Here is a 17,560-nt window from a genome sequence, read left to right as displayed (position 1 = left end):
TAATTTCGTTTAAACACAATAATTCAAAAACAACTTAGAATAGTGAAAATGAAAGATAAGTTATTAAGATACCTTATTCAATCTATTTTTATCCTTGGCCATACTTGATAATGAGACGTTGATTTCATTATGTTCAAGGTCTCAAAATTAAAGGACCCTTAAAATGATAACATGCATTACAAATATACCGTATTATTAAATGTAAATGTAAAACTTTTACTTAAATAAATAATTTAGACATATTACAATTAAGAAACATGTTTTTCAGTGACGTATAATTAAATGTTTATAATCTTATTTCGATGACATTATACACAGACCTTTATAAAAAAAGAATAAATGTATGCCATTACTCACATAAATATAGATAAAAATTTGTAGAATGATGATTTTATTTATTATTTAGTTTAAGAAAATATTCAAATTAACATACATTGAAAAATCAAAAAGAGTTACTTTCTTTTTGATATTATCAATCTAGGATCGCTTTCTGAAAATTACGGATAGGGAATAAGTGGTGTTTGGTATGCATGACTTCATTTTGAAGTCGTCAATATTATTGGAGACTTTAATTTTAAAAACACTGAAATTGTATTTAGCATTGACTATTTCAACATTAAGAAGTCTCCAATGGTTTTGGCAACTTCAAAATGAAGTCGCGCAGACTAAACATGACTTATTCCATATATGTAATCTTTTAAAAAATGAACCCAAATTGATAATATAAAAAAGAAATTGACCCTTTTGATAAATTAACCGAAAATCAAGTTTGCTCGAAGTTGTTTGGAGTCTTAATCTGACTAGGTTTAAGCTAAACGATCCTATATCAAATATGAAAAAAATAAAATAAAGATAAAATGAACCCATTATAAAGACTCATTGCTAGTTTCCTATCGGAATCGAAATAAGAAAAACAATTAGAAGAAAATACTAATTCATATCACATACGAAATCTAGGTGCATGCAATAATCCCACTAGTGATTTTGGTTAAATTTTTTATTTAATACTTATCCAATGATATACAAACATATTGATTCTGTATTGTTTGGTTTAAATTAGAATGAGTTGGTAGCATGTATGATAATAAAAATAATGGTGGATGGGAGAGAGAAACAAATATTTGTATGACATAAAAATAAAACCCTAACGTAACGTGTTCTCTCAGGTGCGTACATATCCATGTGAACATGTTGATATTGTAAACATAGCTCAATGAATTGAAGAAATAAAAATTTGAATGAGAATTAATACCTAAGTTTCATATATATTTTGGAATGAAAGGAAAGAAGCAAGAATAGAAGAGAATAGAAGGTGGAACTTTATGGAACTAAAAACAAAGAAAGAGTTATAGGGTTAAGTTACAACATATATAACCCACTTTTTTAAAACAACCAAATTGAAAACCAAGGGCGTAGACTCTGACTAACTATGCGTTGCGTTCAGTTTCGCCATTGCTTTCGTATACTTTTGACCACCTCAAAAAAGATGCTTTTCTTCCTCATCCTCGTCTTTTTCTTCATTTTTTATTTCTCACATGCAATCTTCAATATAAATACAAATACCTTACTTGCTAATGAAAAAAATATTAAACTTACTCATTTCATTTTAAAAGTATTTTTCTTAAATTGATATCGAAAATAAAATCTATATCATTGGAATATAAAAAATGGCATGAAGCTATTTAAGTATAATAAGTGATATAAATTTTGATTCCACTATATTACGTTCACTAGTGTCTGTTACCTATAATATATGTGATTCATACCGTAAAGAAAATGAAAGCTCAATTAAGCAACGATGTTTTGAAGATGATATCATCAAATATATATTTGAATTTATTGATAATGAGCTTTTAATTACTACTTATATTTAAGTCTAGAAAGAGTGTCATACTGACACACTTCTATCTAAACACAGTAAGATCATTGTAGTTAATAGAACCTTCTCAAAATATCTAGTGTATTCTAGTACATACTAATTTTGAAGGAGTGTGATTTGTGTTCAAATATTTTAAACTCAAAATCAAACTTTGACATTAAACTATACATATAAACAAATTATAATTCAACGCACCTTCTAAAAAATTTAACACGAAACTAATCACTATATTTAATATTCAAACATGGAGCAGTAAATGCAACAACACAGATCAATAGTTTATCCATGAGGTTGGATAAAATGCAATAAAAAGATGATTTAAAATGGTTTTTATGATTGAAATGAAGAGTTGTGGCATTAGGGAAATTCAAAACCAAACAAAAACAACCTCTGCAGTAATATCGTGACTAGGCACGTTGAAACGCTCTCCCTCCAAATTATATATACTCATTTTCTCTCTCCTTTACACAACCACATCACACAAAGTCACAACACAACTCATACAATCCTCAACAAGTTCCTTAACTCCTTCGCACTACCTGCGTCTCTGTTTTTCTCCCTCTCAGTAAACATTTCAGTTCGGGCATCACAAATGCTACAGGTGGAAACACTGGTTTCAGCGTGCGCCGGCGGATCCAGCGATCGGAAAATCGCGTGCGAGACTCTCGCCGGCGACCACACCACGGATCCACCGGAGCCCCACCCGGATTCGCCGCCGGAGTCCTTCTGGCTCTCCAGGGACGAGGAATACGACTGGTGGGACCGCAACGCCGTCTACGAGCGCAAGGAATCGACCAAGGCCAATTCAAATTCCACCAACCTCAACCTCAACATCAACCCTGGCACGAGCTCTAACAACAACTCCCAGCGCTTCTCTCTCAGTTTGAAGTCCAAGGCTTCCACCATCATTGGCTTGCCTAAGCCTCAGAAAACCTCCTTCGTCGACGCCAAGAACCGCCGCAACCACAAACCTGGCAACACCAGGTTGTTCCCGAAACGCAGCGTTTCCGTCGGAAAGTCGGAGTCCGGGTTCGTGGAACCGTCATCGCCGAAAGTCTCGTGCATGGGAAGAGTCAGATCCAAGCTCGATCGAAATCGCAAGCTGGTATGTCCCCGAAAGGATTCCCAGGGTACGCATACAAAAGAGAAACCAAACAGAAACGGAAAGAAACACGGTTTCTTCGAGAGCTTTCGCGCGATTTTCCGGTCCGGTCGAAAGGAAAAGCCGGACCGGAAACCCGATGATGCTAATGTCGTGACGAAGAGCGCTGCGGTTAATTTGAAAGCGCGAGACAGCACGTCGAGCGTGAACGACGCGTCGTTCGAGGACTCAGTCACGATGTCGCGGAACAGCGTGTCGGAGAGCGAACCGCCCGGTTTGGGTGGCATGATGCGGTTCGCGTCTGGGAGGAGGTCTGAGTCGTGGGGAGTAGGTGATTCCGAAGGCCACGTGCCGCGATAGGATTGGTCGGAGCAAACCATTCGGCGAGGGCAACCACGAAGTGGGCCCTCTGCCCTCGGATGTAAGCAATTGATGAAAAAAATGTTATAAAAATCTGGTCTTTTTGTGCGGGACCCAGGCGTGTGAAGAGTGCTTCACGGGGTGACGTGGCGCGTGGAAAAAATTTTCAGTTGTTAGTTCTACTGTTTGGTTTTTGTATGGTTGAATGCATTTACTGGGTTGGTTGGTGTTTTTCACTCTATTTTTGTAGTCACAAAGTTCTGTAAATACCCACGAGTCATGAGTGGTTTTGTTTGTTTGAATTGGGAAGATGATGTATATTTTCAATAATTGTATGAATCGTGGAACGGTGCATGCGTGGAGGGTTCCTCTCCCCTTTGCGATTAAACAAAATTATTAAGCATGGGTGTTGCTTTACTGTTCTCAATCCCATGTAGTTGAGGAAGACTACACGCCACATAATGCAGAGTCTTACATCAATTATTGAATTCAATGATCGTCCATGGAGGAGGATATTTGAAGGTTTGAATCTTTACCCCTCCCTTTCTAAGAATGGAAGAAAACCATTTTTAAATACGTTTATTTTTTATTTAATTCATAAAGTATCATGATTCTAGAATTTGGGTTTGAAATCAAAATGCGTGAAAAGGGATCGCATCGCATGGGACCGAAAAAAGATGAGAGTTGAAGGTGAAATGTTATCTGAGCATGATGAAGTGATAGGTTAATGTTTATGGTAGAACGAGCGTGTTAGAAGGTGGAACTGGAGTTGAAATTTGGAAACATTGATTCTCACATGATGGTGAGGCACTACCAAAGCTCTCTATTAAATGGCTCAAATGTCAAACCCCATCACACATGATTCGATTCAATTCAACGCTTTTCCACCCAAACTTCTCATTCAATCATGCTTGCTAGCTGTAGCTGCCCTAATTTTCTCCATTGCACCTTAAAACAAACTTCATTGTTTTTTATTTGTTTAGGTTAGACTCTGAAGGTTTTGACTAAGAACCTTGAAGAAGACCACAAGGTTGAAAAACCTTCCCTTCGCACACGCAATCCTTCAAAGGGATATAACTTTAGACGCCGTTGTTGAAACTATTGCATATAAATCAACAGTGAGATCCAGAAAACCAAGCGTAACATTACATTAACAGGACCGAAAGCGAAAACGTTGGAGACTAGATTATGTTCTGTAATGCGTGTAGACGCGGTTCATATCAGAGCGTGACTTTCGTCTTCTACAATAAATATCTTAAATGTCTACGCCAATTAAACTGGTAGTAGTCGGTGCTGTAACAATTTATTATGTCCACAAATAATAAGTCTCGATTTTAAATGACTTTACCAGAGTTAGACTCAAAGCTCTCTCTCTTTATGCATAATTGGTCCAATTCAGACTCATAATTTTGGAAATATGAGTTTAATGTTTCGCATTTGGATTGACCTCTTCTCTGTTTGTTCAATCAACCTACTCTTTGTGTGGACTATGAGGAGTGGTGCTGTCCAACAAAATCTAGACGGGGTGCAGGAAGAAATTTGATGGGTGCAGGTAATAATACCCAAAATCTATTTCTTCTGAATAAATTGGGCCTCTTCATGGCCTCAAAGGTTCGTTTTCACCACCTCAACTAACTTGTCTTTAATCTGAAATCACCAAAAACTAAAATATTTAAAATCAAATTAAAATTACGCGAAAAGAATGTGTCATTTTAAAAAATATTGATCCTAACCTTTATTGGGGATTTTGTTGTTATTACCTGACCAAATCAATCTAGGAATGACAATACGTAAATTTTAGATAAGGTACTGTAATATTCCTCCTCTCCATGCACATTTAGAATATTATCATGTTTGATCCTATACCCTTACAAGTATCAATTTTAATATTGTTTTCGTATTCATCTATATTAGATGCGAGAAAAACAAATTATCATTTTGTTGATTAAATTTATGTGTATGAAAATGAAACTCATTGAAATATTATATAATAAAACGATAATATATATGAGTTCCTTTTTCTTTTGATTTTTTAAGGAGCCTTGTAAGAGAAATATATATATAAAATAAAATAAAATGTGGGATGGCATTTTGTATTTATTCTGTTAAACATATGAATTGAAATATTGGTTGAGATCTACCAGGTGTCTATGGATCATAGCTATGGTTCGAAAAAACTATTATTGTAATTCACATCTGCTTTTATTATTTCACCACTTTCTGTCTTCTGTACGTACTCTCCTTCTCTATAATATGGAGCAAATGATTCCACCAACGGACAATAATGAAAACAGACAAATATCATCAATGAGATCCGACATTCTCTTAAATAGTAACTTAAACAACATCTTTCTGAGATTTTAATGACTTTACCGTTGGTTTCAATGTTTTGTACACACAATAATAAATTATTGAAACGTGTAAATTAGGAAAATGTAATTTTTCTTATCTTTGATTTTAACTGAAATAACGATATATTCATTATACACAAGTTTTTACCTTTTTGTTTTACATACTTTTCACTTCAAATGGATTAAATTTAAAATACTAAACTTAAGTACAATGAGGTGACTAATATATATTTTTGTGTATTCATTGGTGAAATTTCAATATCCATTAATATATAATTGGTTATGACAAACACGACATGGCAAATAATGTTATACATGTTAGCATTTCAGCAGTTGCTTTTAGCCAAACTTATACATTGGGTTTGAAGTAACACAACTTGCCAAACTTCAAAAAATTTTAAACAATTGCACCATATTTATAAAAATTAAATATGTTTTTGTCTCTAAATCTTTAGTAAATTTTGGAATTAGTTATTTTGAAACTTTAGACAAATTTAGTCATTTATCTTTCGAAATACGTAAATTTAGTCATTTTAATCAAATTTTGTTAGGTTGATTTGATGTTTCGTACGCATTTTAAAATTATGTTTGAGTTATTCATAATGTTTGATACATATTTGTTTTAATGTTAAGTCAAATGCGGTTATGAAACGCGTTTGAAATGTCAAATAAACTTAATAAAAATTGATTAAAAGGACTAAATTCACGTATTTTGAAAAATGAAAGACTAAATTGGTCTAAAATTTTAAAATTGACTAATTTCAAAATTCACTTAAAGTTTTAAAGTTAAGGGACCAAAATACATTTAACCTTATTTATAATTTCATAAACAAATCATCCCATATCGGTAAAAAACCACGCGTCAATTATTAACTTCACTTCACGGTTTTAACTATGTGGTGATAAATGCAGTAGAGCGTAGGAAAAGTCACACAGAAATACACATGAAACCTGTTTACAGCCCAAGGAGAAGAATCAAACTATGCCTCCCAAGGCCCAAGCTCCATGTGCTCAAGGAAAACTATTCCGCATTCTTGAAGCAATTTGGTCAACTTGACAATGTAAAATTGGTCATCTTACTCAAAATCAACATATGAGAAGCATATTTTGGTTTGTATTTTTCTCTATCACTTTCATTTTAACACTTCAGACAGAAAGAACAAGTGAAGAAAAAAAATTAAAAATCAGTGATGGACCATTTTATGTTCAAAGATCATGCCTTGCCATTTTCAACTACTTTGAAACTGAGATAATTGACCAAAAAATGTGAGAAGGGGATCATAGAATTTCAATGTATTGAAGTTTTGTTATTCATTCATACAAAAATCTCAGACTCTCTTTTCATTGAATCTAATTCCGATCTTCTGCATTCTTGAGCACCCTGTTAAGTAAATCATGTCACTCTGATCCATCTCATGGATCTCCCCTATTAGATTCATTTGTACAGATAGAGAAAAGCTAAAGTGTTCCTATAAGAATCTGGATTGAATGAATAAAGCAAAAGCAAAGAATGAGCAGAATCAGAAGCTAACGGTTCGTGTAAATTAGAATTAGATTAGAGAAGGAACAACCAGTGTCCCAAAACACAACACTACAACAACCAAAGAATCAAACAACAGAAAGGGAGAACTAAAACACTCTTTAGAACTCCTATTCTAGGAACATCACAACTGAAACTGACAACTACCACGCACACCATGTGTGTTCTGTCTCTCTTCCTACAAAGAAATCATCCCAAAAACCAAAACCAACGAACACACAACCTTAACGACACAAAGGGCATTGAACCAGTCCATTCTCATTGCACTGACCACACCTCACATTCTTCTTGCAATCCTCATCCAAAACCTTACAACTCCCATTACACTCCACACACATCACAAACCTCACTCCACCACACCCTTCACAATCACCCATCATCTTCGGAGGAATCCCCTCAAAGAGAACACTCAACTTCCCCTCTTCTTCCAGCTTCACAACTTCCTCAGCTCCCCCGACCAACCTTCCCTTCACAAACACCACCGGAACCTTCACTTGCTTCGTCGCCATCAGCTTCCGCAACTCCTCCTTGAACCCCGAATCCATCGACACGTCTCGCTCGATCACGTGCACGCAGTAGGACTCAACAATGGCCCTTACCTTATTGCATTCCTCAAACGTCTTTCTGATCCCTCGCAGAGTGGTGGTGTAAATGACCACGCAGTTTTCCCCTTTGGGAGGACACTTTTCCTCAAAGGTGTTAACAAAAGTTTGTGCGTCCAAAGATTTTCTGACTCTTCGGGTTTTGGGGGTGGCCCACACCATTCTCTTGATCTGTTCTTCCTCTTCGTTGAGTTCTTTTTCGTATGAGGCGAGAAGCTCCGGGTCAAACAGAGGGCTAGGACTCCTCCTCTTCGTGTCACTGCTGAAACTGTTTCTCCGAGGACGTATCGGAGACCCTTTTAAGGGAGAAGAAAAATTAGAGGGTTTGAGAATCCCCTTTGGACTAACATTGTAATCCAAGCGTCTCACACCGCCATTGGCTTGACCTTGTTGAGCCTTGTTTTCCTTCCCTGTAAACTTCTTAAGACTCTTGGGTGACCCAAATTGGTTTAGAAACTTCAATGGGGTTTTGGCGTCAGTAGCGAGGAACCCACGAAGGAAAGGTGTGGACTTGGGGCTTTTCTTTGGGTGATTTGCAATGGGTACTCCCTCTTCGAGACCCTCCATGAGTTCCCAAGCGTTGATCACTTCGGGTTCTTCGCGATTTCTTGGAGGAGATGTTTTGGCGGTTTTGGAATCTTCATCTGTGGGCTTCTCCTTGTCCAACATGAGTGCTCCATAGGTGGAGGAAGTGAGGGAAACAACGTGATTCAAGTAACCGCCGCCATTGGTGACAGTGACTTGTTCTTCTTGCTTGAGTTCTTTCTTCACGAGTTTGGAAGAGACGCAGCCCATAGATGGTGATGAGGGAGTGGGGTTGTTTCTCTCTCTTTGTCTCAGTGTTTCTTTGTTAGTTTTAAGGTATTGGAGAAAACGAAAAGGTGAAGAAGGCAACGGCTCTGGAAGTTTTTCCTTGTCCCAACCGTTACATTGTCCTCAACGGGCCCAACGGTCAAAAATTCGAATCTGGGATTATTCTAATTTCCTTCTTCACATCCAGTTTACTTTCTATTATTTTCAATAACTATAAAAATACCATTTTCGGAGTGTTTTCAGACTATGCATTTATGAGAACAAGACAAATCAAAATATAGAAATTCAATATGTTTTGAGAAATTTGTTTTCTAAATATAAGATTTAATTTTGTGTCTCCAAAATTGTTCATTTCAGTTTTTCTAAAAAATTATTATTTTTTTCTTAGCAAGACATTTTCCTTTCTTAAACGCCTCCAAAACATTAATTGTGTCAATATGTATTAAGTTAAATGTTTATAAAAACTGGTGTCGGAAATATATTAAATGTTATTTTTTAATATATTTAGCTTGGAGGTTGAACATTCAATTTTAATTGATTGCAATTAATATGAAATCAGAATTAAATCAAATCAATAGTTTGTGGTACAGTTTAAATGTGATTTTACTGTTTTGTTATTATAAAAGTGTTACATAGTCTTAAACTGTTGTTAAATATTTTAAAAGGAAAATATTAAATACTTTGTAATAAAAAATTGTGAGATAAAAATAAGTTTTAAGATTTTTTTACAACAACTTTATATTCATAATTTTAACATCTCATGTTTATAAATAAACTATATAATTTTACAGTTAAAAATTATAATATAAATTTGTCATAATGTTTTAATAAATACAAATGTATTGTGAGAATAATACACTTAAATTATAAAACATGTATGTATTGTAAAATTAATACAATTAAATTATTAAGTAATACTAAAGAGAGACTAACCTACGTTTGTTATTAGTTCATTAATTTTAAATATATAATATTATATTTAAATAATTAAGTAATTTGATTGAATTATTGATGTTCAATACAAACTATAAAACGTGTTTGAGAAGAAAAAAAAATTAGGCATAGTTTTGATCATTTTTATTTTTTATTAATTTGGTTATTAACACCTTTTTAAAACTATTTTTCAAAAAGAAGTGGTTTTTGGAATTCAAATACGGTAGTTATTCAAAATTAATTGTTTTAAAGGAAGTTGTGCCAGAACTCATCTATTTGAATTAGGTTTGGATTTATTAAATAAGATTTTATTTTAGTTTTCTAAATGAAAATGATTAAAAGAGAAAATTCAATTAAAATAATTAAATAAATTAGTCAACAAAAATGAAAATCAAAACCCATTTACATTTGCTGTTTTGTTAACCTTAAAAGTACACAAAGTTTATAACTGTCAATTTAAAATAAAAATTTTATTATGAATCATGTTCAACTTAAACTATAACAATTTCTTTTGTAAGACTCAACATCAATCGAAGGCTAGATATGGATGACATGGATTTGGAATGGACAATGCATTGACTTTTTAACACAGAAAACAATTTACTAGACAAGTGAAATAGTTTAGTGTAATTCGATAATGAAAACAGATTACAGATTACTTAAATTTGATTTACCAGTATATATTATAAGGTAATTTTATATTGTTTAAAGATTGTGGATAATTTGTGTATATATTCTTTTAAAGTATATTTAAAAAATAAACTGTACAAATTTTAGATCGAACAATATATAAAATATGATGATTAATTTTAATGAAATTGTCAAGCACTTAAATTAATATTTTAATCAGTTTAATTGTGATTAATCCAATTTACTTTCATTTTTCACATGTCATTTTCTTATTAATATTTTCAAAATAATAAGAAAGGCAGTGAACATCTGGCAGCACAAATCCATTATTATTATATGTTAAGAAAATTATAAAATAATAATTTTTTTTTGTATTCTTTTAAATAATCTCCATTTTATTTATTTATTATTTCTCAATCACTCACCCTCTCACTACCAAAAGCTACACATGAAAATATTATAATAAAAAGTACGTTTAAGTTCCTTTTTATTATTTATTTTAAAATCTAAAGTTGATGTGATTTCCTCTCAACCCAGTTCTCAACATGTGAGTGTATAGTGGATTCACACCTGTAAGACACGTGACACCAACGATCTTTGAGTGCATTAGAGTAACATATTATTATTTGACATATATTTTATATTTTATATTTAATTTTTAATTTTTTTATTTATAAATAGAAAAATTAATTTTTTAAATCTAAATATTTCTAAAAATAAATTATCAAGTGTTGCATTTACCGTTAACAGTAATATAAAAATTACTTTTTACATAAATTATTTAAAGTCAATTACATTGATTTTGGATCCGATATAAAAACACAAAAAAAATTAGGAAAAACGTTTTTAGTGATCAATAATCGAAATCCTAAACCTTAAGGTTACAAGTCTCTATTTGGCTATGGGAATAAGAAACCAAAGATCCATCTTCATATCACTAGTGGAATCTTTGAGAACAAGAGAATCACCTTCTATCACCAATGGTGACTTTCAGAACAAGAAGACCACCTTCCTACCAAAGGTGTCACCAGTGACATGAACGTGACAACGTGAACGAAGCAAGCAACAACGACCTTCAATGAGAGACCCTCCATGAATGTGGTCACGACGATGAGGGATGTAATTGAAATATGAAATATATGTGCAATGCAGAAGGGATACTAGTACATCGATTCTTAATCTTAACTAATGTAATATCTATTTTTTTTTTCTTTTAAATTTGAAAAAAACATATTACATTGATTCTCTAAAGCAACTAATACGGTGTGTGTTTGGTTACACGTCCTTTTGAGGTATAATTGATTTATAACATAAAATCTATGTTTGTTTGGTTTTAAAATGAAGTTAAAACTAAAAGATTCACGTTCACAAATAAGCATGTAATATTAGTTTCCGCATCCATAAAATCGATTCAATCAAAATCTATTTTTTCAATGCATGTCCAAACACAGATAGTATCTTTAACTTTTTTTTTAATTTTATTTAAAAATAAAAGAAATATACAACATATTAATTCAAAAAATAACTGATGTACTATCTTTTTTATTTTAGTATAATGATATTATAAGTCTCATTTGTTAACTTTATCCTTTACTTCTTGAGGTAACTTAGTGTGAGTTATTGATTAATGTATCATTATATTTTTCTTCGATCTTTTCCTTTGAAGAATCAATGATTTACACTAAGTCAGGTCATAGAACAAAAAATGAAAGTAAAATCATGAGAATCAAAATATAATTTTCCATATTTTATCAATTCAAGAATCTATCAATTTAAAGTTATATTGATTATTAGAATCATATCTTCTCATTTTTATTTCACACCGGTTCCGATGTAAAATGTCATTGTAATTTAAATGTTCTGCTGCGTTGATGAAAAAAAAAATCCTTAAATTATGAGTATCACGGGTATCTAACCACATTCTCTAAGTTTATTAATTCCACAGAGAGAATAAAATAATGTACGAGTGAAGAATTCAGTGGTGCCGTCTAACCAGTGAGAAGAAAGTGGCACCATCTTCATCTTCAATCAATGTAAACGCAATAATAAATAAAAAAAATGGTTTGAGAAAATTATGTCTTGGGTGTGGCAAATGGTGAAGCTTTTCTGTCCTTTTTTACTTATAAAATCCTCATATTTCCCTTTCACTCCTTCATCTTTAACGTCAACAATGGAGAAGAAAGTCATGTTTTGCTACTCCAGTGCAAAATCCAACTTTGCATTTCCTGCACAAAAAGGTTGGATAATCATAATATATAGTTAAAACAATCTTTCATTCATTATTATGTCTTGCATGTCAAACACAAAAATTCTTCTAAGTTTATTTTTCATCTATGTTTTGTTAATTAATAATATAAATATGCTCTCCATATTTTTAAATAATTATTATGAATTTAATAAAATAAATATATGATTATGTGATAGAATACGAATTTTATCCAAAATAAAAATTTTGGTCCCTTATATAATTATTTTATTTTATTATAGTCTCATTATATTCCGTTACAACAACTCTTTATTCAACCAAATGTGTCGTTGTTATAAAGTTGAATAAGTCACTCTAGTGTGTATATATATATATATATATATAAATGGGTGAGGAGAAAAAAAAAAAAGTGTGCGCAATTTACTATTTATTTTCTCTATTATTTACTTACTTTCATGTATCAATTTATCTCTCTTATTTTTATTCACTGTTCTTAAATATTAATAGTGTTGACTTTTCTTATCAAAATGACTATAAATACAAAATATATGGTAACAATATGTTGGGGAAAAAAATCAGAATTATCCTATAAATAAATAAATAAGATAGATATAAAAATATACACAAATGTAATGTGAAAATCTTCGACAGTGAACACAAATCACTTTATTTGTCTAAAGACAATTAAATACTGATACACTCTCTCTCTGATCTAAAATAAGAATTTAACCAAAACCCTCGTAACATCCTTTTACAAAAATATATATAAAAATAAAAAATATTAAATACAAATTTAAAGTATATTTGACTGAAATAAAAAATATTATACACTTAAAATCTATTATATAATTAACATCACTCGCCTTTTAACTTATACTAAATTAATGTAAAACTTTTAGAAACATATTATTTTAATTAATATGATATTTTCGATTCTAATTAAAATAAACACAAATTTATTTTATATACATGTAACTTCCCTGTACCAAAGAATTGAAAGAGGGATAAAAAATGTCACATCAACTAATTTATTCGGCTAGATTTATTTTCGATCTAATAATTAAGTCTGCTTTAGTTTCGATTATATGACCGAGTCAAAACAAAATTTAATAGTTACTCACAAAAGCTAATAATTAAGCTTCAATTCTCTAAAGATGTTGGTTCTAATTAAAGATGAAGTAAAATGGTATTTGTCATCTGTATACAATTTGGATTATTAGTTTTGATTTTATAATTTCAATAATCAATATAAATTATATAATATACTACTTTTATTTTTACAGATTTGAAGAGAGCCGATTCAGATAAAAAAATTATAAATCATTGTTGTGAAATTTTATGGTAATAGTTTATAAAATATCTTTAGATAGTAATTTATTTGAATTACAATAATACCTTTTGTACAGTATTTTCACATTAACTCGTACAATTGATATGCTTCTTAACAATTCTGACAAATTTATTATAGCTATTTTCCCCACAAAAGGAGTCTGTAATGTAACATTTTAAATGCTTGAAATGTTTATATAAAAAAATAAACATATTTAATGCAATAGGAACCTAATAATAAAACTATTACACAAAAAAAATACTAAATTATTAAATGTGTAAAACATTCACGAAATGGTCCAACTCAACACAAGTTGCTTGGGTTTATTCACTTTTAAATTCTTACTGCTTGCTACCATCATGATGCACAAATATATCATAATTTAATTTATATTTTTTTTTCCAAAAAGATGCAGTACTACCATTATTCTAATAATAATTTTCTACTCTAGCCATCAACTACAATAAATCCACAATCATTCTAAAGATAACTAAAGTGGGGCACCCATAAGATAAAAAACAAAATAAATTGCATGCATCAGCCTTACGTAACAGGTTGCACCATCTTCAAACCTAATTTTCATCACAACTATAAGTATATTTTTTTTTGGAAATATCTACAAGATATTTTTTTTTGTGTGTGACATATATGGCTACAAAATATTATTTCCAAAAAAGATAGATTCATATATATATCCTTAATGGTTGAAGTGGTGCAGCATATATGAAGCAAAAACCAGTGAAAGTTTGCCAAGTTTACCACAATATCAGAAATGATATTCATCATTTTCCATCACAAACATAAATATCTTGGTTAATTTGCTTGACATCAAAGCATCTTTCACTTTACACTTCATTTAATCAACAAAAACAGATTTTTTTTTTCCTAAAAAAGGAAAAAGCATATAAGATATTTTTGGAAAATTTCAATGGTCGAATAATGAACGTTTCACACATCTTTGTAACCAAGCAATTGAGTAGAAATCTCATTCTGTCAGAATTTTTCACATGTAAAAGGGTCCAGTATTATCCATATATATGGATTCTTTTCACACATGCTTAAATCATTCACAAATAAATTGGAATATGGTATAAAACATTTTGCAACTCAGCATAAAAATGTTAATACGACCAGTCTTTAAATTTTTATTTTAAGTATTTAAAGTAATAAGTTTTATTAGAACTCAGTAAATAAAAAATATATTTCTTTTAGCTTCAATTTCTGTGAATTCCAGTAATTTTCATCTTCGTTAACTTTGTAAAGCTTTCTTTTTACTTTTCATTTCTTTTTTAAGCAATGTTTATAAGATTGTGAGATGGGGATTAAAAATATAACCAATAGTTTTTAAAAAAATATATGATTTGTATATTATAGCCTATATTTATCTTAGTAATTTTTCATGATAAATGTGTTAAAATAATAAAATGTTGGATCAGGATAATATATTTGTTTGGTTAGGCAAGTTTATTAGATAAAGAAATTTATTATTTGTATCCTTATTTGTGTTGTGCTTCTTTAGAAAAAAAAATGGAATAAAAGAGAAAATTAAATTGTAACATTTTGTTTGAAAGAAAAAAATAGAAAGGGAAAATTATTTATGTGAAATCTGGCAAAAGGATTTCGTTTTTCACAAACTAGCATGAAATGAGGAATAGAAAGTTTTTTTTTTTTGGCAGATCTATTATAGACAAAAAAAAATGCCAAAAAAAGAGAACAATTTAAATATATAGATTATAAATTATTCTTGCAAGGATCAATTTGAATACTTTAACGGTAGACTATGAGAAGTGTTCTTCTCAATACACGCCATTCAAATTAGATGAATTATTAGTGAAATAATAAGTGTATATAATAATTAAATGATACATATATTGAAATATTTATTTATATTAGATGAACTTTGTTAAGTGCATAATCTTCTTGTAACTCTATATTAAAGATTAATTACTTGTTTATAATCTATAATGGAATACTTGTGTGATTGATATGTACTCGATCGACTTGAGTAATTAAATCTATAAGATTATTAAGATGATTTCGATCACATAATGTACATAAATGTATTATATATCTCATGATACCATTTACTTGATAAAAGGCACCGATGTTTGTTAAAATATTAAATTTGAATATTTAATAACTTCAATGTTTTATAAATGAAATAAAATGTTTTATATATTTTATGTCATCCATTCAAACTAAGTTGATCTAATCAGACAAAAAAATAATTGATGATAACTAAATTTTGATAATTTTCTCTCACAATCTAAGATGATATATTTTAAATGACTTTTAATTCTTTTATTTCTCTATATTTCAAAACTACTTAAATTATGTTACCTTAAGTGATAAGAGTTATTAAAATATATTTTTCTTTTTTTATATCTTCATATTTTTCTCTTCTTTTCCTCTTTTTCCTCTTGTTTCTTCTTTTTTTTATTCCACTCCACCAAAGGCTAAAGTTATGAATCCTTAAATGTTAGTTTAAGGAAGGTGGTTGTCTAAGAAGAGCAGAAAAATATGAATGAATGGTACTAATGATGTTAAAGTAGGTTGTAAGAAAGCCACTTTCTTTTCTCTGTTATGCAATTCTAATATCCCATAGATTTTTCATTTGAATAGTCCTACTTCCTACCTCCACTATCACAACACCCTCCAGAAGTTTCATTATTCTAAACCATGCGTCTTCACAACATCACACTCCACTAATCTCCATTACTTTACCATACTTTTGCTTTCTATATATCTTAAGTCCTTTCATTAACTTTTTTCCAAAACACTCTCACAAAAAATATTAACATTTCTCTTAAGATCATAAAATGTGCAATTGAGTATTAGAATTGTACAAAAATAATGAATTTTTTTACCAAGTTAAAATTTGGTTGAGATGATAAAATAATAATAATAATAATCTATGTAGCATATGCTGATAAAAAACGATATCGATGGTACGAGGTACTGCAACAAATTATTCACCATAAATCGAACTCATGATCTTGGCTCTAATATCAATTGTTAGGATGAGTGTTTACCACTAAGTTAAAACTTATAGATGTTAAAACTTGTGACATTGGCTGTGATATCAATTGTTAGGATCAAGTGCTTACCACTAAGTCAAAAACTATAACCATTAGTCAAAGCGCAACTCTTTTTATTCAAGTGTAACCATCCAAATGTCACCATTCGATTTTGACCTGACCCACTTTACTTCTGTTACGAGACAATTGATGTCATCTGCAACAATATCGAAGTCAGATACATATTAAACACAAAAACCATTTAAGAGATGTATCTAAATTTCGTAGTGATTATGAACTACCTATCAAATTATAGGAACCACATCTTGTTGAAGCATGGGAAAATTTTGTGAGTTGGACCACCACCGAGCTAAAATGACACAAGACCAAACCAAAGCATGTTGATGATAACGAATAGGAAGAGGAATATGTAGGACGATGTAATATGGATGGAGATAACGACGTTGGTGTATGAACCCAAAGTGGTGTTAGATTCCTGTACCAAATGTTTCCAAACAATAGCAAATCAAAACTTAAAAGCAACATTTCTATAGGAAGAAGGTGTTGCTATTTTTAAACGTGCATTATAAGAATATACACCACAAAGCAATAGAAACTGTTATCACAAGAATAGGATAAATAGGGTATATAAATATAGTCTTTATTTCGATTTCATTTTTGAAACGAGCATCGATTCAATGCTGAAACAGAACAATCATAACCTTGATTGATGTTTGTATTTGAATGAACTTTGCTAGCTCGAACAAGAAATTTGTAATTTTTGTGGTCGTTCTTAG

The 17,560-nt window shown here is 30.8% G+C and overlaps 2 protein-coding genes across 2 annotated transcripts; one reads left to right on the top strand and one right to left on the bottom strand.

Annotated features, from left to right (window-relative positions):
• The first annotated feature begins 2,262 nt into the window (after positions 1-2,262).
• On the top strand, positions 2,263-3,917 carry LOC114163936. The gene has a single exon (XM_028048334.1). The coding sequence runs from the start codon at positions 2,472-2,474 to the stop codon at positions 3,339-3,341; it is 870 nt and encodes a 289-aa protein (XP_027904135.1). The 5' UTR covers positions 2,263-2,471; the 3' UTR covers positions 3,342-3,917.
• A 3,297-nt stretch (positions 3,918-7,214) lies between these two features.
• On the bottom strand, positions 7,215-8,730 carry LOC114175813 (uncharacterized protein At5g39865). The gene has a single exon (XM_028060627.1). It carries the CDS (start codon positions 8,627-8,629, stop codon positions 7,457-7,459), a length of 1,173 nt encoding a protein of 390 aa, XP_027916428.1. The 5' UTR covers positions 8,630-8,730; the 3' UTR covers positions 7,215-7,456.
• Between the last annotated feature and the right edge of the window lie 8,830 nt (positions 8,731-17,560).

Source organism: Vigna unguiculata, chromosome 1, assembly GCF_004118075.2.
Source record: "Vigna unguiculata cultivar IT97K-499-35 chromosome 1, ASM411807v1, whole genome shotgun sequence".
NCBI classification, from domain to species: Eukaryota; Viridiplantae; Streptophyta; class Magnoliopsida; order Fabales; family Fabaceae; genus Vigna; species Vigna unguiculata.
This window is presented reverse-complemented; position numbering and strand designations above follow the sequence as displayed.